Source organism: Poecile atricapillus, chromosome 1, assembly GCF_030490865.1.
Source record: "Poecile atricapillus isolate bPoeAtr1 chromosome 1, bPoeAtr1.hap1, whole genome shotgun sequence".
In the NCBI taxonomy this organism is placed as follows: Eukaryota; Metazoa; Chordata; class Aves; order Passeriformes; family Paridae; genus Poecile; species Poecile atricapillus.
In genome coordinates, this window is record NC_081249.1 from 79,385,622 (window position 1) to 79,413,298 (window position 27,677).

The 27,677-nt window shown below is 39.5% G+C and overlaps 1 protein-coding gene across 1 annotated transcript; it reads right to left on the reverse strand.

Annotated features, from left to right (window-relative positions):
* Positions 1 to 4,281: 4,281 nt before the first annotated feature.
* MTNR1B (melatonin receptor 1B) lies at positions 4,282 to 27,677 on the reverse strand. Its single transcript, XM_058851751.1, has 2 exons — positions 27,461 to 27,677; positions 4,282 to 5,207 (listed from the first exon to the last, which is right to left on the reverse strand). The coding sequence occupies exons 1-2, from the start codon at positions 27,675 to 27,677 to the stop codon at positions 4,339 to 4,341; spliced, it is 1,086 nt and encodes a 361-aa protein (XP_058707734.1). The 3' UTR covers positions 4,282 to 4,338.

The window sequence follows — 27,677 nt, forward strand, 5'->3', positions numbered from 1 at the left end:
AAGAAATATATACAATCTTCCATATATATTTATTCACTGGCAAATTTCCAGACTGGTGCAATTCATTAAAATACAACTGGGAAATGAAAGTAATAATTTTTAGCTAAGTATGTTCTTAAAGTAAGAAGTGGAGAGACAGAAATGTGTTTCTGCCCCTGAGAATGACCCAGGCAGAATTATTCCATTCAGTCAATAATTTACTGAGAAGTCTCATCAAAGTCAACAGTAATAGGACTGTGCCTTTAGTTTTAATTCTTCTTTGAGAGTGACATTTTCACTTGCCCAGAGAGAAAGGATAAGACTGCATTTTTTCAGTTTCATTTAGGCTTTACCACACCTCCACTTCTCTCTTTACTGAAATAGAATATACAATTGGTCTTCACCCATCAATGCAAGAGTAAGCTTTTTTTTAATCTGAAATCTGTACTGTAAGAACAATTCTAAAATACATTTACTTCTTTTAATTAACAGAAAATACAACACTCTTTAATTAAGGTAACACTAAAAGTTTGAAAACACTCCACATTTTCTGCAAACAGACTTTTTCCCTGAGGCCCTAGTTTTTCCTTCACTAGTTACCTTGTGCAAGACACAGGGTCTACCAGACTTTTTTCCTCTTTTTTCTTAAAGTGCCTATATCAGATATGCTGGTGTAAATACTTTTATATAACAAAAGTAATAATTTCCTCAAAGATGTATAAATCTGTTCAGAGCTGATATGTTCTTCCTGACTATACTATCAAATCATGCTATAACCTTATCAACTCTCTTGACAGCGCATTTATAAAGTTTTCCTTCAAACTTAACTTTGGTGAAATGGATTTTGAATTAAAGTAAGAAAAGGGACAAAATTAATTTAAGGTTTCTGATGTAGGTAGAAATATGACACAAACTTACTACAGGGCATTATAGTAATACTAATTACTACACAAAGACTTTTTATCATTGAGAGCTGCATTTAGACATCTAAATGTAATTTTTATGCATTTGATTGACTTGCAGAAAAATTTAAATTCTATGGATTTGATTGATTTCCAGGTCAACTCAAATGCAACACTTTGTAGTAATACATGATATAAAACTGATTTTGACAGACATGAGTTGTTGTCCATACATCAGGACTCAGCAAATAGCGGCACCTGCCACAATAATAGCAAAGTGGGCTTTGTGACCACCATGCAGTGCAGGGCCCCTTCCAGGTAATGCTGTGGTGGTAAAATCCACACTGAATAATTTAGCACTGTTCCAAAAATCTTCCATCACTTGTGAGGCAAAATCCAATTTTGGAACACTTCTCTCTGTGACAGGCACGGGTTGCCTGGAGAAGTTGTGGATGCCCCATCCCTGGAACTTTTCAAGTCCAGGCTGGATGGGGCTTTGAGCAACCTGGTCTAGTGGAAGGTGTCCCTGACCAGGTCAGAGTAGCTGAAATTAAATTATCTTTCTAGTCCCTTCCAACCCAGGCCATTCCATGATTCAGTGATTCTATTCAATCACTTGTGTGAGCTTCATTTAGGATAGTTGGGAACATATCAGAACAAGGATTCTGAAAGTTATATTTAATTTTTAAAGAGCAGATATAATTTGTAAAATGACTTTATACAAATTTCAAGTCTTTTCCTCATGAGTATTGAGAGTGATAGCAGCTCATTTTTATGGCCAAAGAAGTGGTTCCAACATTTAAATATACTTTATGGAGCCAAACCAATAATTTTTGGACTCAATTCTGACTCATTCCAGTGAGAGATAAACTGAAGTCTATCAATTTGCTTCTAATAATAGTTCACCTATAAGTCAGACAACCAATTTTGACTTTCAAGTCAAAATTTTGAGTACTCAGAGATGTCAGAAAAAGCAGGATTGTCAGGAATCAAATTTTATATTCATTCCTACAAGTTTCAGAGATTTTGAAACTCCTTATTAACTCTAGGGGAAATTTTACATGTGTATATACATGTATATTGATTTTGTATCATGTATATTGTATATATATAGAAATATATATACAATATACACACACACACACACATATATATATAATGTATATTGATTCTGTATCTTGCTGTAGAAGTCATGAAGAAAGACAACACGTATTAAAATTGTTTCAGACTTACAAAATTGTGTTCCAGGTAAAACCTACTTATTAATGATTTCTACTTTTAGCCACAATATTTTTATTTTCTGCCACGAGATTATATTTGTCCCATCTCTTTATTACCCCTATGCACAAAGTTTTCAGCTTCTTATCAGCTTACTACTGTATGAATCTGAGGGTACTGAATTTCTGAGATTATCAGAAATCATGTGAAGAACATGAAAGCAGCTTAAATAATAACCACGTTTGTTACATTGCTGTATTTTACATAGGCTTTTGGCAAGCAAATAGAACATTCAAAATACTGTGGTACTCTGATATTTTTCTATCACTCTAGCAACATAAGGGTGATGTTTAATACATCTTTATGGCTTCAGAAGTCTATTTTCTGTACAAATTAATATTACTACAGAAATATTTTTCATAATTGCCAGGTCAGGAAATCCAAATTGGAATGCAATACCAGCCTGAATTCTTCATTGTCCCATTTCAATACCTGACATGGATTTACCAGAGACCTAGCTCCTCTACCCTGAACAGCACTGCTAAGAAATGCTTAGAGTAATGTGCATTTCAAGCCTAATGATAAAATAAACTCATTAACTGTGTGCTTGCACACAGATTCCTAGTCTGATTTAGAGATTGTACCACCACATTGTATAAATTACTATAATGCCCTGGAGGATAACCCAAATTGTAATCTGATCTGCACAGTCACTGTTAAAATGCGTTACCTGGAAAAGCAGAAATCCAGTTGGAATTTGAGCTGAGTTTAAAAGTAAAGTGGAAAATAATCTTTTTATTTTATCAACTGCAAATATGAAATGTAGGTAAACTATTTATGGGATTAAGATGACCTGTCTTTGCCTGAAATGTGTGTATGTGAGCTACCTGATCTTTTTTACAGTCAGTGAAGGTACAATTACTCAGTTCAGCTGATCAGCTCTCCTGATCAATAAAGATATCTGTTTCAAAAGAAAATGAATAATTTCCTAGAACTGTAAGGACTACTGAGAGTATTTAGAAAATGGATTGTGTGCAAACATCTACACTGGGTTCATCCCAAATTAAGCAAGATAAATCCCTCTCTAGCTATCCAAAATTAGGTGCTTGAACTAGTAATCAAAGCTGCTTTTAAAGTCAGTGAAAGGAGACCAGCACCTCCACAAAGCAATTCATCTTATCCTTGGGTGTGTGTTAATCATCACAGATGGAAGGAAACATATCTCCACTACAGGGAGCCTTGAAGATTGTCTTAGGTTAGACATGAGCAGTGGGTTTTGTTCGATATTTGATGTAGACATGTGAGTCAAGTATATCAGCTACCATTATAGTCAAAAGGGCTTTTCCTTTTGGTCTAGCATCATTTGAGATGATCTAGGATACCCTGTCTAGTGTTCAGTTGCCACTCCATAGATCACAGGTCATATCCTATAATTTCCAGTCTGTCACAAATGTGTAAGGTATGCTAAAGTGCATCAAATGACATTTTATATAGATATTTTGGTAAATAAATGAACTTCAATGAAAATTATATCTTTTCTAAAGGAAGAATATTATGTAAGGTAAATCTATGAGAAATCAACCAATTACATTATCTACCATAAATTTACCCACAGATGATGAACAGTATAGACACACTTTATTCCCATTCTCAATGTATGTAAGTATGAAAAACCTGTAAGGAAAGACTCTAATGTTAATATTTGCTTTTACACAAATATTCTTCTCTCCAGTTTACAAACTGGATTGAAAGACACCATTACTGCCACGAGTACATGCACAGAAACGCAGTGTTTGGCTTATGTGTGGAAAATAGAGTGTCTGTCTCACCGTCTGTTCAGATACAGAAGGGAGGAAAATACCACTCTGGAGCCTTGATGAGCTGCTGTACACATAGACTCACTACATCTTCTAAGAAATGAATCCTGATCTTGTATAAAGAATGCAAAACTCCTGCTGAAGTAAAAAAATACTTCATTCATATGTCTGGAAGCAGGATTCAGCTCTCAGAACTAAAACAGCTTGCACCCACCTGCTGCTTTAATTCTGAAACACATTTTCAATTAATATCTTGTATAAATCACAAATCCAGAGCAATTTGCTTTACTATGAAGACAGTATTCCAGTCATAAAGTGTGATCCAAGTGGAAACTCCCCAAAATTAAGCAGAAATGACCAGAACATTACAACTATGATCTTGGTTTTCTCCATGACAAACTCTTGCATTGACTATTACACATTTACAAGGTTTCAGTTTTCATTTGGTTATTGTTGTTTAAAGCAGGAGAAGGCTTGCTCTTCTGGCCATCAGTTCCTCCTTTGGATGTGTCCTGGAAGAAAAGCCTTGGCATCCACAGTGACATTAAAATTCGTTTGTATTCATTCCGAAAATTCTGGTTAAGAAGACCATATATTATTGCATTAAGGCAGCTGTTGAAGTAGGCCATTAAGTAGCTTATAATGAATAGCCATTCAGGAACTTTTGGTGCCATTTCCGTAGGATCAATGGCTACAGCCAGTCCAATGAAGTTTAGAGGTGCCCAGCAAAAGGCAAAAATCACAAAAACAACAAACATGGTAAGAAAGTTTCTGAAGTCACTTGGCTTCAACCTTGGCTTTGTTTCTGACTTGACTCGTCTTCGAACTTGAAGCACTAAAACCCAAATTCGAAGGTAGCAGAAGCTGACAATGGTGATAGGAACGATGAAGTGAATGACCACAACAGCTATTGTGTAGTAGGAGCTTGCAGTCTGGACAAAGGTACATGAATAGATGCGTGGATCATACTTCAAAGAGCCAACAAAAAAATTTGGCACAGTTGCAATTACTGTTAATATCCAGACTAAGGAGACATACAACATTGTATTCCAACAGCTGTATACTTTGTCATAGGCAAAACTATGACATATGTAGCAATATCTGTTTATTGCAATTGCAGTGATGTTGAAAATAGAGCCTATTACACTTAGTCCCATCACAAAGCCACTTGCTTTACAGTGGGTTTCACCCAGTGTCCATCCATTGTGGAAAATAGCTAAGAGCACCAGTGGGTATGGATACAAGGCCACCACCAGATCAGCCAAAGCTAGGCTCACCACAAATGCGTTACCTGGAAGGGAAGAAAAACACAGAGGCATAAGTCTGAAAGCAATCATAGCTGTGAAGAAGAAGAAATATGTTACATTACTTTGGATGTCTCCAATGCTAAATTATTGGTGATGTCAGCAAGCAGCTGGTATATTGGACCAATAGAGAAATGATTTTACAATGTAACTTGGAATACCATGGAAATATCTGCAGCAACACAATGCTTCAAATCTGTTGGTGACTGGATTATATCCTCCTTGCTCTTTATATCTCTAATAAGCATAGTCATCAGTGAGCTGTTACATAAGCACACGTTGAGTTGTTTAAGTGTAGCTAACTCCACAGCTGGGTTGATAAAATGAAAAAGAAAAAAAGGCTAAATTGTGCCAGGTAGGTAAGCCATTATGCCATTCTAACCTATCACTGGAATGCTAACACACTTGACAAGCATAAAGGAGAAGGATATACAAAGACTAGATATATAGCTATTGCAAGGATGTGTTATTTTATGTATACTCTAAATTGCTACCCAATACTCTGTAGATATTTTCTGCATGAATGGCCAATCCATACTGCATTTGTTTTCTCACTGGATTGTCTAAGGAAGAGTGAATTGTCTACACCACCCTCTGCAGAAAGGCGTATTTAGTTATACAAAGAAAAGTTCCATGCATGCCAGAGAAAGTATTCATATTTTCTGCTGATGATATTAAGGGAATATAGGCAATATGGTTGAGCCCTATAGACTCTCTTTAACCAGTGTCCTCTTCTTCAGCTTGAAATTTCTGACATTGTATCTAAGGGTATCTTTATAAAATAATGAGATAATAAACTATATTCCTGAAAAATGATCTTCAGGAATTTCACTCTAGAAGACAGAGGTACTAACTTTGAATTCTTGGCATTTAGGTAATATAAAATGTATATGGTTTGTATGGTTTTGTATATGGCTTGCATACTCTTTTTTCTTTCCTGCATGTCCTTCAGAGCATGAACTGATATGGAAAAAAATCAAGCAATTTTCAAAATTGTGCATGGAACATAGTAATTTTTTAAAAAGAGCAGTTAGATGCTCCACTCAACGAATTCTGAGCTTAATAGTCCTCAACTAAAAAAACAATTCTCCATGTCATATTAAGAATGGTATTAAATGGAAGTCGCAAAAGCAACAACCATGTAGAACTATGCTCATCAAAAATGACAGAATTTCACATCTACTCTGTTTGCTCCACCAGCTTACATCTGTAGCTTCCTGAATGAAGGAATGGGGAGCTATATTTCTCCCATATGCTTTAGAGAACCACCATGCTCATCAGAATTTGCACAACAGCAAGAAAACTTAATGGAAAGCAGGATTATCCATCTGTACCCTCAGAAACATAGCCCATCTCAAGAGCGATGCACAGCTTACTTTAGATAGTTTCTTGTTATATATTTAGTAGCCTGTTTTATATATTTTAAAAAACTACACGAGTCTTTCCAAAGCTGCAGCTTTATGATTTGTGAGGAAATGATTGAACAAATTAGGGAGATGATTGAGTGGACCATGATAACTTCAAATAAGCAAAACAGGAAGGATATAACCCGTTCCTATGATTGTTGTGAATTCAAGCAAGCTGCAGTCACAACAAGGAAGTTTCAAAATAGACACAGAGAAAAAAAAAATGGCAAGAAGAAGGAAGTGTGGGAACACCTTGATTTGAGACTGTCACTGAAGATTGTTAGAAAATATAAAACAAGTATTAGTCAGTAATGGCCTAGATAAAGCTGATCCCTTTTTACAAGAAGGATGAGATGACGGTGAAGGCCTCTTGCAGCCATGTGGTAAACAGGACAAAAAATAAAATTAACTAAAAACAAGGGCATATTTATCAGAATGTATTTATGTCATGGCAATGAGAATTTCTCATGTTTTTTCATCACTGTGTCTGATGGATAGGAGGGAGGGAGGGAGGGAGGGAGGGAGGGAGGGAGGGAGGGAGGGAGGGAGGGAGGGAGGGAGGGAGGGAGGGAGGGAGGGAGGGAGGGAGGGAGGGAGGGAGGGAGGGAGGGAGGGAGGGAGGGAGGGAGGGAGACTGTTTTTTCTGTTTTAGAATGCCTTTTAGAGAAAGAGAGAATTTAGTCTAGTGTGTGCACTAAAATTAATCTAAACTCTAAAGCCTCCCAGCATCAGCTTCTACCTAAAATGTAATTGTTCAGTTGAAATAGAGTGGGCATTCAGCTCTTTCAATCACATTTTGAAATTAACTGTAAAGTACATTCAGCAAGATATTTTCAAAGTTTTGAGTGCAGTTTAGGACTTCCTGAAAATTCCAGGTGCAATGAATAAATAGAATGAGCAAGGAACTTGTCAAAAACTTAATTTACTAGTTTACAACCCAGAAGAAAAATGGTCCAATATCTATAAAGGCCTCAGGTAATTTGTCACTTCTATGGCTTTTTAGATGGCTGAATGTTCCACTGTACACTGCAACGTAAGGTCCAGTGGCCTTTTTCTGTCTTTGTGGATGACTGCAGAATTAAGTTTAATGTTTATTACTGCAATGAATAATCTACAGAAGTAGAGAGAAACTTTCCTAATTCATAAAACATAAATAATCAACATTTTGAGAAATCAAAGATCTCAGACATCTTTTACGTGCTTGGAGAAAGTAAATGTTCCTTGATACACCTAACCCAGGGCTTTTAGAGTGGCCTGGATTACATTCATAACGTAACTAAAAAGGTATCTTTGTGCTGTTTCTAACATAAAATAGAAAGCACAGAATTTTCATCTAGCTGGAATTATTATCATTGCTTCTGGAATTTACTTGATGAACTTTGTTTTGGACTTCAGATTTCAGAGGTATATTCATTTTTACACTGGAATGGAAAGACCCCTGAATTACAAGTAGTAGCTACTAGAAGCCAAATATTTTGCCAGGTATTCAAAAAGATGCACATCTATACTGTTTTAAACACTGATAGTTGTATGCATAAAAAAGAAAATAAGTTCTGATATTGACTTTGGGTGCAACAGAGCTAGATTGGTATTTCATGAATCATTCCTGCTTATTGGTTTTCTTACTACAACTAAGAGGAGAAGGAGAACTGTCACACCCTCTTGTAATCTTGATATGACTTGATGTTGTAGCAATTTACTCATGGAACAAAATTTTTTGTAAGGCCCAAACTTTTAAGGGCTAAGCATCTGCCTTCTGAAAAAACAGCTGACTTTTAATGTCTCTACTAAAACCAGAAGCAATTGCAATGAGCAACTATTTTTCTAAAGGTTTTTCTTCTCTCTTTGGTTTTAAGCTAGTGAAAATGATTAATTATATATCATGGTGTTGTTTGGGGTTTTTGTTTAAGTAGTGTTTTGGTTGTTGCGCAATTGTTTAACAAGTTTTTATACACTGCATACAGACATCACCCTCTTCAGGATATGGCATCAGCAGCAGGTGTAGCAGAGAATTAAATCTTTCACACACTGACATTTGAATTCCTTGTGACAGAATAAGCCAAGACCTAGGGTAAGCTTTGATTTACTGAGACATGTTAATTTGGTATAATGTTCAACAGTGTGTTTCTAACAGAAGGTGTAACACAATGCTCAAAAAAAATACCAGATGGGTGTTTTTTTTCTTTGAATATGACAGTTTAAAGGCAGTGATATGCTCTTTTGTAGTTATGTTTCATGTTTTCAGATATTAGTGAGGTTTACTGCATACTTTGATATAAGGGAAAGGGACAGACAATAGATTTCCACTAGAACAGCATATTTTAGAGACTTAGCCAAAAATATAGCATAAACAATGAAACAAAGCTGGTCTTCAGTTTATGGAACATCCAGGTTATTTATTTTTTAGGAAATGTGTGTTCTATGGAACTGTTTAGAATTATTGGTCACTATAATTATCCTCTTATATGTACAATATAAAACCCACCACTGGAAGTAGAACCATAAAATCATTCAGATTGTAAAGGAACTTCAAGCCCATTAAGTCCGACTGTTAACCCAGCACCACCAAGTCCACCACTAACCCACATTCCTCAGTACCACATCTACACCCCTTTTAAATAACTCCAGGGATAGTGATTCCACCCCTTCCCTGGGCAGCCTGTTCCAGGCAACCCTTTCACTGAAAAAATGTTTCCTAATATTTAATATAAACCTGCCTTAAGTGCAATTTGAGTCTATTTTACTCATTTAACTCTTGTTACCTGGGAGGAGAGACCAACCCCTTCCTGGCTACAACCACCTTCCAGGTAGTTTTAGAGAGCAAGAAGGCGTCCTCTGAGCCTACTTTTCTCCAGGTTAAACACCTCCAACTAATTCAGCTGCCTCCTTCCCCAACTCTATTACCCTTCTCTGGACACGCTCCAGCATCTCAGTGTCTTTCTTGTAGAGGGGGCCCAGAACTGAACACAGGATTCACCAGCGCTTGAGTACAGGGGAAGAGTTACTGCCCTGCTCCTCCTGGCCACACCATTGCTGATGCAGGCCAGAATCCCATTGGCCTTCTTGGCCACCTGGGCACAGGCTGAATCATGATCAGTCACTGTGGACCAGTACCACCAGGTCCTTTTCCACTGAGAAGCTTCCCAGCCCCTGCCACCAACCTCTGGGGCTGCTTGGGTTTGTGGTGACCCCAAGTGCAGGACCCAGCATTTGGTCTTGTTGAAACTCATGCACTTGGCTTCAGTCCATCAATCCAGACTGTCCAGATCCCTTTGCAGAGCCTTCCAGCCCTCCAGCAGATCAACACTCCCATCCAACTTGGTGTTGTCTGCAAACTGACTGAGGAGGCACTCAATCCCCTTGTCCAGATCACTGATAAAGATATAAAACAGGACTGGCCTGAAGAAGAATGCTGGATGCACAAGAACAAAAGCTTAGCATGTAAAAAGGAATCTGAGATTGTGGCTAAGTGACTTGCAGACTCCTGGACTGGAACAGTTCTTGGCCCTACATCTGCAACTATGAGTAGTGCTGGAAGCTACATTTGCAGGAGGTGAATTTTAGGCTTATTAGGCAGATCTCTCAGTTGTGGACACAGATTTACTGAAAAGAGGTATCGAAGTTGCACTGTTGTTTTAGTGATCATGATTTTGGCATGCTTGGCAACTAGACATGAATGTAACCCAAAATAAAACCTTCACTTTTTCTGCATGCTCAATAGGCTACAGGTGCAAAAGTGCTGTGCTGTTAAAAGCTTAGTATAAAGGCCTGAGGATTGTAGCCCCCGGGAGTACAGTTTTGCTCGCCTGTAGCTTCCTCTGGTGCTGGTGGGGACGGTGGAGATGCTCTGTTGCCACCTCATGTGGAAGCCACAACACATTGCATCACCTAGCAGGGCAAGAGGAAAACACCAGGGGCTGGTTCTTCCAGAGCAAAACACTGATCTTTAATCAGATACTACATTTGCAGGGTGATAAATAGTTTTCTGGGCTTCTGATACTTTCTGAGATTGCAGGAGCTTATCCAGTACTAGGTATTTTCAGAGAGAAAAGGGGAACCAGAAGAGGCAAGACAGGCTCTACTACTAGAAATGTCACTGTTGCCTAGTGGTTAGGACACTTCCATGATAGAAGAACCCTTCTTTGAAAAAGACTTAAGTTTATGTCTCCCGTAGTCCGCAGAGAGTGCCCTACTCACCAGCCCTGCTGCTCTTCTGGGGTTAGCGTGCTTGTCTCTTTCTAGGTTATGTTCAAGAATTTCAGCCTAGAATCAGAATACACAGGTTATCACTTGTATTGTAGAGTGCTCTTTATCAGTATGCTTATTTAAAAAAATGTAAAAAATCCTTCTCATGATTTAACAGCTGACAAACTGAGATAGACAGGTGCAGGAACTCTCCAAGACACTGATTTGGAGGAATTCTCCAGGTTCATGAACCTTTCTTTTACTTTTTCCTGTTACATAATACCATCTCTGTTAGGCATACTCTGAGAAAAGTGGCAGCACTGGTCCAGCTTTCTTCTCCCAAATGACATCATAGTGGCATACTAATGCTGAGGGATGGAGCCACTAGAAGAGTTAGAGATATTAAAAAAGGCTAGTTGTATTAAAAGCAAACAAAAGGTAGTGGTTGCTGCACTAGGTAGTAAATATGTAACAGATTTTGCAGATGTAAAAATATTACTTGTGTTCTAGGGAAGACTGGAAAAGTACTTGTAAAAGTACTTATTTGAAGTACATTTGAAGATTCCTTAACAGACATGCCATACTAGGTTTATGAAATCCTCTGAGATAGAAGGAGTCACAAGTGGTAATAATACAGAAGCATCATACAGGGTTGCTCTGTTTTCTTTTTCTCCTCAGTGCCAGCTTCCATCTATTGTTAAAGACAGCATATGAGTCTAGCTATGCCTCATTCTGTGTGTCCAGCCATCTGAAACTGAGCTGCATTTTGCAGCCAGCTCAGAGGAGAAGATCCTTTATATCCATGTCTAACAGTGAAGTCAGGCTCTTGCCTTGAGGATAGTCTAGGATGAAAAAGGCCCATGTTGTTGCTGAGAGAACCACAGACTTGCAGAATCGTAGAATAGTTTGAGTTGGAAGGGACCTTAAGCATCATTTTGTTCCACCCCCTCTACCACGGGCAGGGACACCTTCCACTGGATCAGACTGCTCAGTGCTCCACCCAGCCTGGCCTTGGACGCTTCCAGTGTTACTTTCTCTGGGCAACCTGTGCCAGTGTCTCACCACCTTCACAGTAAAGAATCTCTTACTAATATCTAATCTAAATCTACCCTCTTTAGTTTAAAATCTGTTTTTCAGTTTAGATGTCACCCAGGGAGCGAAGCCAACACATTCACTCTGAGGGCCTAGCACTATGGCCACCAGTGGCAGCCCAGCCTCAGAACCTCCAGTTGCTGGGCACAAACACTAAATAACAACAAAAACAGACTGTTTTTTCACTGGTTCATGAAAGAAGTCATGTTTTTTGTATCTGCCAGTACATATCAGTTTAATTTTTTTTCTCTTGAAGTAATCACAGCTGTTGATTGCTTCAACCAAGAAAGAATAGGAAACCTACTTGTACAACTGCAAGTATGAAAACTCATTTGCTGCTGACAAAGGGACTAATATGAAAAGCTATAAAATACAACAGGTGCAATCTAGTTAGATCCTATAAAGAGCTGGGCAACCTATAATTTTTAATAACTTTCTTTTTCAGTGTCTCAGCACTATATAGTATGTCATGGAAAAAAAAAGGTGAAATATGTAGCATTTTATAAGATATTGCTTTGTTAAAGAAACAAACAAAAACCCTACCCCAAAACTTGTTCCAGATCAACTATAAAAGACCGAAGTGTGGAAGGAAACAAAGCAAGGATATTTCACTTCTAAAAACTGGAAAAAACTTTATTATGCTTTGACAATTTTAATTTATATTGTGTGAATCGCTAGTTCATTCCATCAGCTTCATTATTACTTTCATCTTTGCTACTGTCTTTAAACTGTGTTTGTGTCAAAGAAAATTATGTTGGTTTTTTTTCTTTGTTACTGCAACAAAAAATTGCTCAAGTCCTTAGAATAACTTAACTTCCACCTTCTTTTAGAAAAAAAAAAGACAGGAAATTGAAAAATTAAAATAATTTCATTCAAACTAAAACCATGTTTTGTTTTGTTAAGCTGTTTGGTTTCTGTTTTATTTTGTTTTAATATGTGCTAGCAGATTAATTGAATTAAAAGAAAAACTAACAAATCTCAGACATTAAAAAGTTCTATTTTAAAATATAAGGCTTAAGATATTACTGAAGATACTCAGGCTATCAGTCTGGTATATGAAGTGAATAAAATTGGGTTCTATTGGAAACTATGAGACACACTCAGAACCAATTTGCCAAGAGATCTGGTTAGCAAGATAAGGTGCATCCTGTAGTTTAGCCTTGCAGACCAGTTTAAACAGCCCAGAACTTTTTGACCAGTGTCCCAAATTTTGGGATCTCCACCTACAGAACTAAAGTCACGCAAGTGGCAATTTCCACAGTGGTTTGCCCAACTGCTCCATAGGGCTGCAGGTGAAGGACTTGCAGCCTGTGACAGCTACAGAGACAAATATGTGCAAACCGTGAACTTGTCAACCAGTTCCATCCGCAAAAATAAACCAAATCTAAGCCCATTATTCCTGCTATGTACTTTTGGGTGTTCCTGTGTTCAACTCCCAGACATGGTAGAGTATCCTGGTTTTTTATAAAATAATGATACACTGCAGTAAATAGAGTACACAGGAACATCTAATTGGGAAACACTTATGTTGACAAGTTGCCAATGCTTCTAAAAAGCTATGGAGTCCCCTCATTATAATCTCCTTTCCTTCTCTTGTTTCCTGTTTCACCAAGGAAGAAAATAGATGACACTTGATGAAAATGGCCATTATAACCTTTCAGTAAGGAAAAGTCTTACCCTTTCTGTTCTGAGTTTTTGGAAGGCCTCATTACTGTACATGCATAGGGAGATGAATGTCTTCAGAAGCTGTTGTCAGTCTCTGCCATCTGCTTCTTTTGGAAACAAGGTCTTAAAGCAAAATACAGTGACATGATTCATCTTATAATGATACTCATAGGTTTGTAAACAGCATGTGAACAGATGAATAAATAAAATGCTTTTAGAGAAGATGATTGTGTATTCTCATCTGAAGTATTAGCTGCTTTGTGTTCCAACTCAATACAGACAAAGTGTGTAATGATCATTTGCTGAATCAAGGTATTTTCTGAGAGCCAGCAGAAGCCTTGAAAAATGACAAGACAACTCTGCTGTGGCTGGGCCTGCAAGTCATGATATTGTTGAAACAGGTAAATGAGGGGTGATAGGCATGCAACCAATTAGCCATAGAATCATGGAAGTTGGAATTATCTCTAGAGTTCATCTAGTCCAACCCTCCTATTCTAAGAGGGACAAACTGTAGTGGGTTGTTCAGGGCCACATCCAGTCAGTCCTTCACTGTCTACAGCCATAGAGATTCAACAACCTCTCACGGTGACCTGCTCCCGTAAGGAATCAGGGAACAGAGGCAAGATGCTGTCAATTTTGCAACAGATGAGGGGTCTACTTGACCTGCTAAATAGCAGAGGGTGCTTAAGATCATACCTATTACTATGCATGCAGGGACCAGACGATGTCATTACCAGTGAGTCAGACCTTCTTGGTCAGAAGAGGCCACAGTGCAGATTAGAACAGACGGGGCTTTGGCTTTTTTTGTACTTCTGCCTTTGGATTCTGTGTGACAGCAGGACTTTTTGAACAATCTTTGGCTAGAGAAAAATAGTCTGAGCCAAACGGAGAACCTGGACCAAGAAGTATTTCCAGACCAGTAAATCTACAGGCTGGTAAAGGTACAGAACTTTGGAGGAATGTGGAGCATGGAGTGTGGTAAGGGCTGCACAGAAAGACGCAGGGGACACCAGCTCCTAGCAAAATCATTTTCAGAAATAAATTCCCACTGGCTTTGGCAAGGTTAGACTGTTCCTCCTTATCTAGATTCTCACATACTGGGTTCAGCTTTACCCTGGCTGCAGAATCCTGTTCCACATACTACTTTGATGATCTTTGAGCACTGTGAACTGACAGCAAGCAGCCCTTTGGACTAGCCCCTTGTGGCAGTTCTTGCTGATACCCCAGTGATTGACCTGGTGACCTGTGATCCAGAAAGAGAGCTGTGGGTGACTTCTGTCTGCCTAACTGACTGAGTCACACTTCTTTCACTCCATGAATACACTTGCAAACTGGACCGAATCAATGTAATTTTTATTAAGTCAGGCTCAAATGGAAATCACTATGTATATACTACATGATAATGTTTGACGGTATTTGAAGGTCACCTAGTTCACTATTTTGTTTGCTTTCCATAAGCAGAGCAGATATTCTTGCTTCATCTTTAACCAGGAAGCTGACTGTACAGCAAGTTTTACAGTCCTTATAGTCCTAGCCTACCAGGTGTTTCATAAGATTGACTAAAGAGGATTGTATTTCAGATTATCTAACCAAAGGCATAATTACAGGACCTCAAATTGGTTAATTTTTCTTCGACTTTGAAGCAACAGATGTCCAGTGCCGCAATTGGACTCTGGATTGTGTACTTGAGGTTTCATACCCAACAGCATAATCATAGGTAAAATCTTATCAACTCTTTCAACCCACCTACCAGTAGATAATTTTTTCTAGGCAAATCAGTATGGTTAAATCATTCTTTTACAAGGCCTGCCTCAACACCTGATTAATGTGCTACACATTTTGCTTCTAATGACTGCAAAGGGATAAATAAAAAAAAGAAAGACTTGCTTAAAATGAAAACTGATTCAGAAAGTAATCTTTTGTCCATGGGCTCTAACCCCACCTGTGAATCTAATAACAAATACTTTTGCAGCCACTTAAAAAATATCACAGGGAGACTTCTTGTCCTTCATAGGAGTGCTCTAAATTTCCACAACACTCACTTTCTGACACTATATTCTATGCCAGTAAAACACCTGGAGTATAATGGTGTACTATCTGACTTGTGGCAGGGAAGTTTGAATTTTAAACATTCTTTCTGTCATGACCTCTAACATAACAACATAAAGGCATACAAAGATAACAGTCCCCTATTAATCAATTTTTTTTCCCTCTGTAACAATTCAAAAATCACACCCTGTGCATTCCAGTGAGTAACAACTGATTTCAAGGAAGCTAGTTGGAAGGTTTAGTCTCTTGAATATATTCCCAAGATTCTTAAGAACCTTAAGTTCTTAAGAGAGTTCACAGAAAGGAGGGATGGACAACTCCCAGTTGATAGGTAGTGACTATGCTACTGCATGTTTTTATTTGTCCTGAAGAAATGCAGCATTTTTTTAATATAACAGCCTTTTACTTGTCAGTAGAAAATCAGATTAGAGTTGACTACTTCTAAGAGCATATTTTAAAAGTCCTGAGGATCACAACTCCAATTAATTTCACCATGGACAGGATCTGCACAGAATGGGCATCTTGAATAGACACTTTTTTCATTAAACTATGTGGATAATATTCAATAAGTAGGTTATTTTTACTTGAATAAAAAGTAGGACATAAAAATACCTAGATTGATTATTATTACATATATTCATAGGTGACAGTCATCTCACAAAAGGTTCTTTTCCCTATTTGCACTCAATTGAAATGCTGTGTATACTTGAATGGTTTGGATAAATGAAACTGGCTTTAGAATGAGAGGACACGGAGAATTTCAGGCAGTATTGCAGCAAATCAGAGACATGAGGATGCCTCTTATTGGTTCCTGTCTTCTTTGCAGTGATATATTTTACAATTTGCTGCTAGTGCTAAATTTACAATTAGTTAATATAATTATATTTGCAAGGGCTGAGATCCCAAGTGGATATTTTTCCTGTTAGACTGTTAGCTCCAGTAGCTGCATGTGATATCTTCTGACAACAATTGTTGCCTACATTGTGCAAATATGGCGATCTAAACCCACAGGTAAGCAGATGTTGTTCTATAGCAAAAAGATGACAATATTTATTGAACTATCATATAAATTATTATTATCTTCATAAGGTATTTAAACAGTGAAACTGATCCAAGTCCATAAAAAACAGCTGAAAAAAGTAATAAGTCTGTCAGAAGGGTTGTGTTTTTTCTGCAGACATAATTTAAGTAGCACTTATTAAACAGTGCAATCAAATACCTCTACAATTGATAAATCATTAAAAAAATAATCCAAACAATCAAGATTCTAGTCACTTGATGAACATGTTTAGGGTGTTGTTATCAGTTTTCATGTCAAGATATAGCTGTCCCATATGCAGGTGAAATGCCAGGAAAATGCTGACTCTCTGATATAGCTCAGTCCTTACCAGTATGGAGATCAAAAGTAAACCAAAAGATTCTAAAGCAGCTACTGTTGTTAGGGAGGACACACCACAGTGTTGCATCCACAGTGATTTAGACATGTTTCTGTAGGATTTTGCTGTCAGAAAATAGTTTTAAGCCCATATCAAGGTGGAAGGTTAAAAAGCAGAACAACTGCTAGAAGATGAAAACTGCCATAGCATTAGCATTTCTTTCTGCAAATGAAAAATGGTTTTATCAGCTCAGGATAACACGTCTGTTTTCATATGTATTCTCGGGAACAAGGCAATGTACTTGCCAGTCTGTGTCCAGGTACCAATATGCACTAGTAAAGGATAACTTCTAAGAAGCTAAAATATGAAGCATATTTGAAGGTAGTGGTACTCATAATAGATCTGAATTGGAGTAGGAGTAGAATTTACTCCTAGAGGCAGAGAACAGGTTGTCACCGATTTAATGGAATGAGAGTTGTCTCTGATAACATCTTCAACACAGTGATTCAAGTCACCTGGTGAACATATATCCGCTAAGAATAGATGAAAAAATTAGTCTTTCAAAATGAGTTGTCCTAGATCTCTGTGGAGAGGTTTGGTCTCCTAGCTCTGGCTGACTGAGCCAAAGAGCACCATGAATCCTTGAATTGCTTCTGCTGGTCCATCCAAGAATAGAGCTTTACTGCAGAGAGGTCATTCCTCATGCAGTCAGTGAGTCTTGCAAAAGGAATGTCAGTCCAGAGTCCAGGAGAGAGCTGGCAGGAAAGGGAGTGCTCCTAAGACACATAGGAACTGCCATAATACAGCTGATAAGAGCTCCTTCTAGTTTCCTGTATCTGAGAGTGTGTTTGCATTGGTTATTTCAAGAAGGGAACCTTATTCATACTCTGAGGTGAAAAAAAAACCCCAAAAGCAAAAGCAATGTGACTGTGTTAGACTAGGCCTTATGGAGAGCCTGGAAACAGTGTTGCAGAAAAAGCACTGCACTAACAGCATCCTTTGGTTTTCCTTCCCTTGAAACATGGGAAACATTTGACTTGTGTCAAATGAAATACACAACATTCATATACCTTCAGATTCTTCTTTACAAGTTCAAGAAAACATACTTCTGCAGCTCAAATAAATTATTATCATTCTATTTCCTCTAAAGATAAGCATACAAAGAGCTCCACTTGCTAAGTGGAATAGGACTTAATTATATATTCTAAAATAAGTATCTTGGACCTGATCTTGGCAATAAACTTCCTATTTGCTTATCAATAAATAGAATACTTACTGTATAGGACAAAAATAAATGATAATTTAGAACAATGATAACTTGGCAATAATGTATTGCCAAGTGCTTCAAAGGAGGATAAAAAATACCCCATGGCTGCAGAATAACCTGCCCCAAGTTACAAATTTACCCTAAACAGGATTCCCTGTGATGCAGATTGATAAGTTATTTTTATACTTTATAATGTTTCTGTACTCCTAAATACTTCTTTCAATCCCTCTAGGCTCATAACTACCTTACAAACTTTGTATTTCTGAAATACTTTAAAATTCTGTATTCTTTATATTTTTTCTCTTCTAGAACAACCTTGGGTTTCCACTTTTCACTTTTTTATAAATTTACCACCTTTGTTAAAGAAATTTTCTTATTTTGAAAATTAGTAATATTGGCTTTTCATTTTGCTCTTCTACTTTTTAAATTATTTACAGGCTAACAAAGTTTAAAGTTATTATTTCATAAGTAACTTTGAAGACTTATTTTCTCATTTGGTTACTGTTTGAACCAGGTCTCACAGAAAAGAGGATGGAATTGGTGATGAACTTATTCTGTTTCCTCTCCAAGGAGAGAATAGAAGCATAATTAGAAGTATGAGATGAGTCACGGGCACATGACTGAATAGTTCTAGAAGTTATATAGCAGGATTTGGAGTATTGATCATTTGGAGGTATTTTCTGTGAAGAGGTTTCATATCTTTATGGACAGACTTCACCTAAGCATATGGGATACCAGCTTGCAATCCAAGCTGGCAGAATGAATAAAAAGAACTTGAAGTTAAGAGATGGGAAGAGAGCTTGAGAAGAAACCATGTAGTTTCTTCATATAACACCCAGGGCAAGGGAAATTTTGGCTTCAGGAAGGTGGTGGCAAAAAATATGGAAAATAGGAGCTCAAACATTGTGGAGTTCAACTGCAGTGGCAATATAAAAAGCAGTAGAGACAGTTAAAGGGTGCCAGGAACCTATGCAATAAAATACAGTGAGACATAAAAATAAAACTTAATGGAAACAATTCTTTTAGAATAGAATTGCACCAGTGATCAGAGAAATACTAACCAAAAGGTCCATTGTCTTCTTAAAAGGAATTGAGAGATAGATAGAGGGATAGAGATAGAGATAGAGATAGAGATAGAGATAGAGATAGAGATAGAGATAGAGATAGAGATAGAGATGATATAGAGATGATAGAGATAGAGATAGAGATAGAGATAGAGATAGAGATAGAGATAGAGATAGAGATAGAGATAGAGATAGAGATAGAGATAGAGATAGATAGAGATAGAGATAGAGATAGAGATAGAGAGATAGAGATAGAGATAGAGATAGAGATAGAGATAGAGATAGAGATAGAGATAGAGATAGAGATAGAGATAGAGATAGAGATAGAGATAGAGATAGAGATGATAGAGATAGAGATAGAGATAGAGATAGAGATAGAGATAGAGATAGAGATAGAGAAAGAGATAGAGATAGAGATAGAGATAGAGATAGAGATAGAGATAGAGATAGAGATAGAGATAGAGATAGAGATAGAGATAGAGATAGAGATAGAGATAGAGATAGAGATAGAGATAGAGATAGAGATAGAGATAGAGATAGAGAGATAGAGATAGAGATAGAGATAGAGATAGAGATAGAGATAGAGATAGAGATAGAGATAGAGATAGAGATAGAGATAGAGATAGAGATAGAGATAGAGATAGAGATAGAGATGATAGAGATGATAGAGATAGAGAGATAGAGATAGAGATAGAGATAGAGATAGAGATAGAGATAGAGATAGAGATAGAGATAGAGATAGAGATAGAGATAGAGATAGAGAGATATGATGGAGATGGAGATGGAGATGGAGATGGAGATGGAGATGGAGGATATCCTGGTGAAAGCCAAAATTACACTGGGGAAGTGTTGTAAAGACAATGTGGAGTGAAGAATGCAGAAACCTGAAATAGGATGAGAACACCTCCCTTTCAGTACAAAAACACTAATGGCGCCAGCTTAACTTCAGGATAATGCAGTCCTCCTATGTAAAGGGGAAAATAAGCACAGAAATGGCAGCTGAGTTCTGGACATACACCCAGCAGATTTCTTCAATTCAGAGTCTATTTGCCAATATACCCCAGCCTTTGTTTTCATAAAGAACAAAGACATCCCTGAAGAGCCTGCCATAGAAAATAAGGTTGTATTGAAAGCACATGAGATTATTTTGGTTAAATTAAATAGAAGAATAAACAAAGCAGACATAACTAAGAAGTGGGCTTGCACATTTTGATAAATAAAAGAAGCTAATTAGGAAAGTGAAATCAGCTGTATTGAGGAGCTTAGGGACTTGAATGTGGAGGAAGGTTGGCATTTCTTCATATTAAAGGTACAAAAATATTCTCTGCAATTTGCATCCAAAAGAGGGAAATATATAAGAAAACATTCCAGATCTAAATGGAGAAGAAGTTGTCTCAGTAAGGATACTGGGGGAAAGAAATGAGGCTAGAAGTAAAAGATACGTCCACCAAAGGAAACTACTAGAGAGAGCAAAAATTGATAAAATGGAAACTAACAAACCCCCCAGACTTCTTTGACTTTGTAAAGACTTCTTAAATGACTAAAATGTCCTTTCAGCACAGTAAAAAAGAGGAAAGGAAAGATAAGTTACTGGGGGAGAGGGACCCTGAAAATCAAGTTAAAATGGCTCCTGAAGAAAGATTTTGCTAGGTCTTTTAATAAGGACAATAATGGTGGTGTTGGGGACAAGACAGGGTGACAGGTGAGGAATTAGCATATCTACAATAAAGCAAAAATATCAGAAAGATTGAATATACTTGATGGCAGGAATTTTTTAACATCTGTTATCTCAGAGATAGTGTTGTGTTCTGAAAGCATTGAGAGCTACATGTGGGACCTGTAAAAAGGGGCTGAAATGTTCTCTAGTCCTCACTGCCAGTAGGGAAGTGCAGATTTCTCTCAGGCTCGAGTGATTCGATTTCTCTCAGAGCTTGGCTCCCACATGCATCCCAAAGAGCAGTGTTGCCATGACTCACTTGCAGCTGTGGTGCTCTCACACTTTACTACCCATTTCCTCCTCCTTTGCTATGGTGCTGCACAAATGCTGTTTCTTTTTGCATGAATGGCGCTCGCAGTAAGTCAGAACAGCAATTAGTCAGGGAGTAATAAGAACAGTAAAACAGTGTTGCCACCTCTGGAAGATTAATTTGTCTACCATAGTGTATGTGCTAACATGGCACCCATATTGTTGAAAAGAAAGAATGAAACATGGGAAATTGTTGAAAAGAAAGAATGAATTGAGAAATCTTTGGGCTCTTAATCTCAATTGTAGCCAAGACTAGAGAGACAAACTTGGAGGGATAGGAAAATTACAGATGCATGTACAGACAAATGGAATAAAAGCTAATGTGAGCTTATACGAAGTGGTTGAACCAACTAATCTGATCATCTTTATTTAATGAAAGCTGGACTTGGACTTTCTGCATCTGGGAGGTTGCTCTAAACAGATCTAGCCTTGGAATCACCAGGGCACCACTTACATTCTGGTGCTCCCACTGCCTGGACAATGATAAAAGAAAATTGTTGGACCAAAGGGAGATAACCTACATTGAAATAATTTTGTCTGTTTCAGAACTATTATGTTCACAAAACATAAATAGAACTAATGAAATTTCATGCTAATATGAAGTTGAGAGCTTACACTGATACACGGAAATGTCAAGATCTTTTTTTTTGCCAGAGGACTAAAGGACCAGAAAGTGGATAGAGTGTAATAACATGAGATACGAGGTCAGGTACTGAAGGAATAATTGTGTAACAAAAGAAGAGCTGCATCAGCAAGTGACTGCACCAAGAACAGTCACCTATATGATGCTACCACATAAAAGGAAAATGTGGCTTCAAGGCATACCAGGTCCATTTTGTCCATCAAAGGACAGAACAGAGTAGAATATTAATATTTTCTTGAGGGTCTTGGTGGTACTTCATCTGCATTACTGTGAATACGTCAGTTTTTCTGTTTAAAACAGATTAATTTAGTTTGGATAAGTGATTGGAAAGGCCTAGAAAACCCAGGGGAATGAAGAGCACAACTACTTAGAGGAAACTAAAAGTATTTGACTCATTTACTAAGAAAAAAAAAAAAAGGTTGAGTGGTAAACATGTGTTTACCCCCATATTAATGTTGCACAAAAGTTCTCAACAGGTGGAAAAATTATCCATTCAAATTAAATGACAATTGTAATTCTACAAATAAAGATATCCACTCTAAGTAACTAATAATCAGAAAGTTAAAGTAAAAACTAGTTTTTACTAGTGGTAATAGTGGTAAGAGATAGAAGAGCTTTATTCAAAGTGTTGGGTTCAATGAACTTATGTGAATACTGAAGCTATGTACCCATCAACTTCTTAGCATTGAGCAACTTCAAGCTGAATGCGAGAGAGAATATTAAGGCCAAACACTCCAGTCCTGGAGCTAAGAATTCTGTAAATCCAGGGTTCAAGAACTCAGGAGTACAAAAGCTGAAACCATCAGAGTGGGATCTCATGATCTGCTCATCAAATTACGTTCCTGTCAGCATCACTGCTGGTATTAAAGGACAGTTTTTCCTAGTGGTTTCAGAAACAGGTCTCTCCATTGTAGATTTGTAAGAGATGGATTCCATCACAGGAAACAAATCCTGTATCCCAGTGGACAAGAACAATAACAGGGGAGAAATAAAGGAATGAAAGAGAATTAGTGTGGTCACAAAGAGATGAAGAATAACTGAAAACAGCATTTAACAATGGGGATCACTTACCTTCACCTATATCACAGAGATGTGGAGTGAAGGCTATGGAAAGAGAAAGAGCATGGAAAAAGACTACAAGACTTGTTTATATTACTGAACATGTCTATTTAGTAGACAGTTAAGTACCAATATTATAATTCTACAAGCAGGATTGTCCATTTTGTACAGATGTACATATGAGAAGTACTGTCCATCTCTAAAGCCACATATAGATTAGACAGAACTAAACATGCAAATACACTGAGGTTCTTACAGGTAAAAGAAACATGGATTTTTATTTAATTTGTGTTCCAACAGCACCTTGCTATTCAAATGGAAATCGGAGTCTCATTGTGCTGTGTTAGCTGATATATATAGAAAGGAAAATAGTAGAGAGGGTGAGGAGGGCTGACAAAATGCACTAAAAATACCACTTTCCACTAATGCATTCTTTGGCAATGCACCAAGGTTAATATTAATATTCTGCCAAAAGTCAAAGGGTCCCAAGTCCTCATTACTATTTGAAATGATATTGAGTTAATGTGCCTAATTCTCACTTCTCACTGATTTTATGCTGGCTTTAGGGCCAAGGAAGTATAAATGGTTTGCTTTATCTCTGTCCTCTGGGAGATGCCTTGCTGGTTCCCACCTTCTAGAGTGCTTCCTACCAGGTTCTTACCCCAGCCCATAATGTTATGTTTATAGCTATGGCTATACAAAAGTATCTTTAAAGTTCTTAAAAGCATCTAGTGGCTTTGATTTACTTGATGCACCTTCAGGATACTTGATCATCCAGCAAGGGTTGTTGAGCTTATGTAAACTTTAACACTTCAAAAGTTCAGCAGTGTAAAAACTGCCTTCAACTGTGCATGTTTAACTGAAGACACACAAAATCAATAATTGTTTTTGAAAATTCAGAACACATTTGACATTTCAAATAGAAAGACAGACTGATTAAATTTTATTATTTCCACATACAAAGTTTTATTTAATTTTGTAGTGTGTTGGATGAAATTACTCTCCTCCCAAATTAGAACTGATAAAAGCATTAATTTCTGTAAATTAAATCACTTTAAAAGATCAGAAGTTGCTCAGCCTCTCACAGAAAGACTGGGTGCAGTTATGTAAGACAAGCATGTTGATTCATACCAATTATGCTATGCCTTACTTGGAAGAGTCTTCACAGATTTTCCCCAAAAGCAAATTTAAATGTGGGAAAGAGGCTTCTGTATGATCTGAAACAATCATTCTGTCGTAAGGCTGGCAAAATTCCCACATTTAAGGAGTGAATGAGCAATGTCCAGAAACACCACTTCTACCCATTCTTTATTTCTCTCCTGCTGAACATGATAGATACAAGCACAAAGGCTAACAGGTAATTTTATTTCACTCCATTCTTGCACCTCCCATTATAAAACAGCATTAGAATAGATCTACTTTTGGTCATGCTTTAATTTCAAGGAGAGTGATCCATAATTACATTGTTTTCAGCTATCAGATCTCTTTCTGAAGTCTAGAACAGAAAAGTGTTGATAAATCCTGGAAAAACTGCTAAAGTCTTGTATTGCTTTTTGAAGGTATGGTTACTTCTTGTGCCACAGAAATAGGCAGAGCTAGTTAATTTACTCCTTATGCACTTGTGACTTATTTGAAGTTCCAAACTCTCCAAGAAAAATCTCTCATTACCTTCTTCAAAGGGAACCGAGTGCTCATGATGCTGTATCTCCTCCTCTTTCCTTCCATCATCTAGATGTCATAACCATTTCCTACCTTCATGTTTTTCTTCTCTGACAAGGTCTAACTCCTTTCATGCCATTTTCCCCCATTTCACTTTCTACTGCATCCGCTTCCATTGTAAGTACAAATGTGTCATTTCTCGTTTGCTCTGAAAGGAAACCTGCAAGTCCACCTGCTTTTCCATCTTCTTTTCTTGTCGGAGGCTAAGGGCTCCCAAGTACTGCCTTAGCTCTCCACCACTTTCCCATCCCCTCTATCATTCCACCCATATCAGTTTCCAGCTTCTTCCACTCTACATCCTCCCTAAGAAATTTTACCTGAAAAGATTTCTGTGGACATTTACCAAACTATGCCCTTTCAGTTTCACCTCCAAGAGTCCTGTCTCCCTGATGGAAAACTAAGAACTAGCAATTTGAAAGGTATTTAACCTTATGAAGATTATGCAGAAGGAACTCGCTGCTGTTCTTCACAGTACTTATCAATGATAAAGAGATCTTTGGGCACAGGGTCAGCGACATCAGATTAAGGATTATCCTAGAAGAAAATCAATTAGTAGGTATTTGAACTAGATAAGACGAGTACGTTTGGTTTGTTTTGGTTTTGTTTTAGTTTGTGGTTTGGTTTTTTTCCCCCCTTACAATCCCACAGGGTGCCACAGAGCACTTTAATCAGTATCTTGAAACTTACTCTTCCAGGCATCACTCTCTTCCAGTCCAAACCCTCTCCTTTGCTGTTGTTTGGGCAAAGGAAACGTTTCAGAAGACCCCTCTCTTCCTCCCCCTGGACGGGATTTGATGCCTCGGGCCGGCGGCCCTCTCCAGCGAGAGCCCCTTCCCTGGGCGCTTCCTCCCCCCGGAGCCCAGGCGCGAATCCCTCGGGAACTCGCCTTCCCCCGGCGCCGAGAGAGCCGGGAGAGCTCCGGTGAGTCACGGTGGGCCCCGTGGGACTCCCCGCTTCGCCGCGGCGCTGCACCCAGCCCAGCCCGGCCCAGCCCAGCCCGGCCCGGCCCGGCCCGGCCCCGCTCGCCCGGGGCAGCGCCCGGAGGCCGCGGTGCCGCCCGGGGTACGCGGGGCTCCGGCTCCGGTACGTGCCGGCACGCCCGGCCTCGGCACGGCTCTGCTCCTCTCGGCTTGGTCCCCTGGGACGGACAGCCCAAGCACAAGCGCACGGACCAGCAGCTGCCGCCCCATGGCTCCCTTGCTCAGCCAAAGCACCCTTCCAGAAGTTCTCGGGTTCGGTGCTGCTCGGTGGGGTGTGAGCGCTCAGCCCCATGCAAACGGGACTTGGCGGGTCCCCCGCCTGCAGTTAGACATGCCGCGATTGGGGAGCGACGATTTGCCCCTCCATAAACTGCTTTTTACCCTAAGTACGATTTAACTTAAAGCAAGGGCGAACGAGCGCCTACTGCCCGTTAGCAGGAGCTCTAGTCACCGCACGTGAGACACGACAGCGCTCGGGAAGCGACACTGGTTAAAAGAACCCAAACCAATACCCCCTCTATCCCCAGGAGAAACAAGCCAGCAGCTCTCCCTCCTTCCCCGTGGCAAGGGAGCACCCGCTAACACAAGGGACCGATGGCAGAGCCCTAGTGGCTCCGAGTGCGGGGAACGCAGTGCTTTGGGCTTGTGCCAGCTCCCAGCAAAGTTTGGTTACCCCGACCTGCGTGCGCATGGCAAAACGAGGGAACCCGAGCCTCGAAGGAATGAGGAGTTCCGGGAAGAGCTAAGCACTGTAAGAACTGTAGTAGATACACCACAGTTTCGCGGGTAGCACTTTATAGTGCCCCGACACCCAGCATCCAGCTGAATGCAGGTGTGCCCAGCTCTGCGCATCAGGGAACAATCGGCTCCATGGACGGGGGGAGCCGGAGGGGATGTGGGATCCGCACGCAGCGGGACGTGAGCGAATCAGGGAAGTTGGCCAGGAGGCAAATCACAGAAGTTGGTGCGTAACTGCAGAGTTCAGTAGTTTGAAACACGTGTAAAGAGCCAGGCAGAGATGTGGAGATAAAGCCAGTAAGTTTAGCAAGTAAAAGCTCCAGAGCAACGTTCTAGCACACACAAGGAGAAACTATAGACACGATTCAAAGACAAATTCAAAGACCCCACTTTATTTGTTACGTTCTGGTTGAAGGATATACGATGAGGAGACAAGAAGGCGATTTCACGAAAGACTACCGTAAACTCCGATGGAAGCTCCAGAGAGCGGGCTGAGCCGCTTCCCCACGCACGCACAGCACCGTATCTTTAGGATTCTTGAGCAAGTTTTAAAAGCTCCTCCTTCATTCCTCCGACCGCTTTGGGCACGCTTTCTGTTGCCGGTATTTTAAGCGGATGGCACCGATTTCCCTCCTCGGGAGCTCCATAGAGACCACATAATGCCTCATTAGGAACCACTGAACGACCTGCATTCCCAGATGGAGCGCAGGACGGAGCCCGAGGGGAGCGCAGGGCGGTGCGCTGAGAACAGTGCCTGAGCGCCTGGGGGTCCCTGCACACACTACAGGGCAAGAACCAATGGATGGGGGCTCTGATCCCCCGCCTTCAGCGGGCAGCCGGAACGGACTCGACAAGCGGGCTGGACTTCCCAGGACAGCTGGAAGCGAGCACCAGGATAGCGGCGGGACTCCGGGCGCTCGCTACTTACTCCCTGCCACCGCCGGGGCAGGGTGCGGGGGTCAAGCCCTTACCTGAGTTCCGAAGCTTGCGGTTCCTGAAGACGGAGAGGATGACCAGGAGGTTGCCCAGGATGTCCACCACCGTGGTGAAGATCAGCACGCTGGACAGCACCGGCACCACCCAGGCGGGCCGCGGGGCGCCCGCCGCCGCCGCCTCCCGCTCCGCCAAGCCGAGGCGGCCGCGCCCGCCCGGGTCACAGCAGTTCCTCAGGGAGCCGTTCTCCAGCAT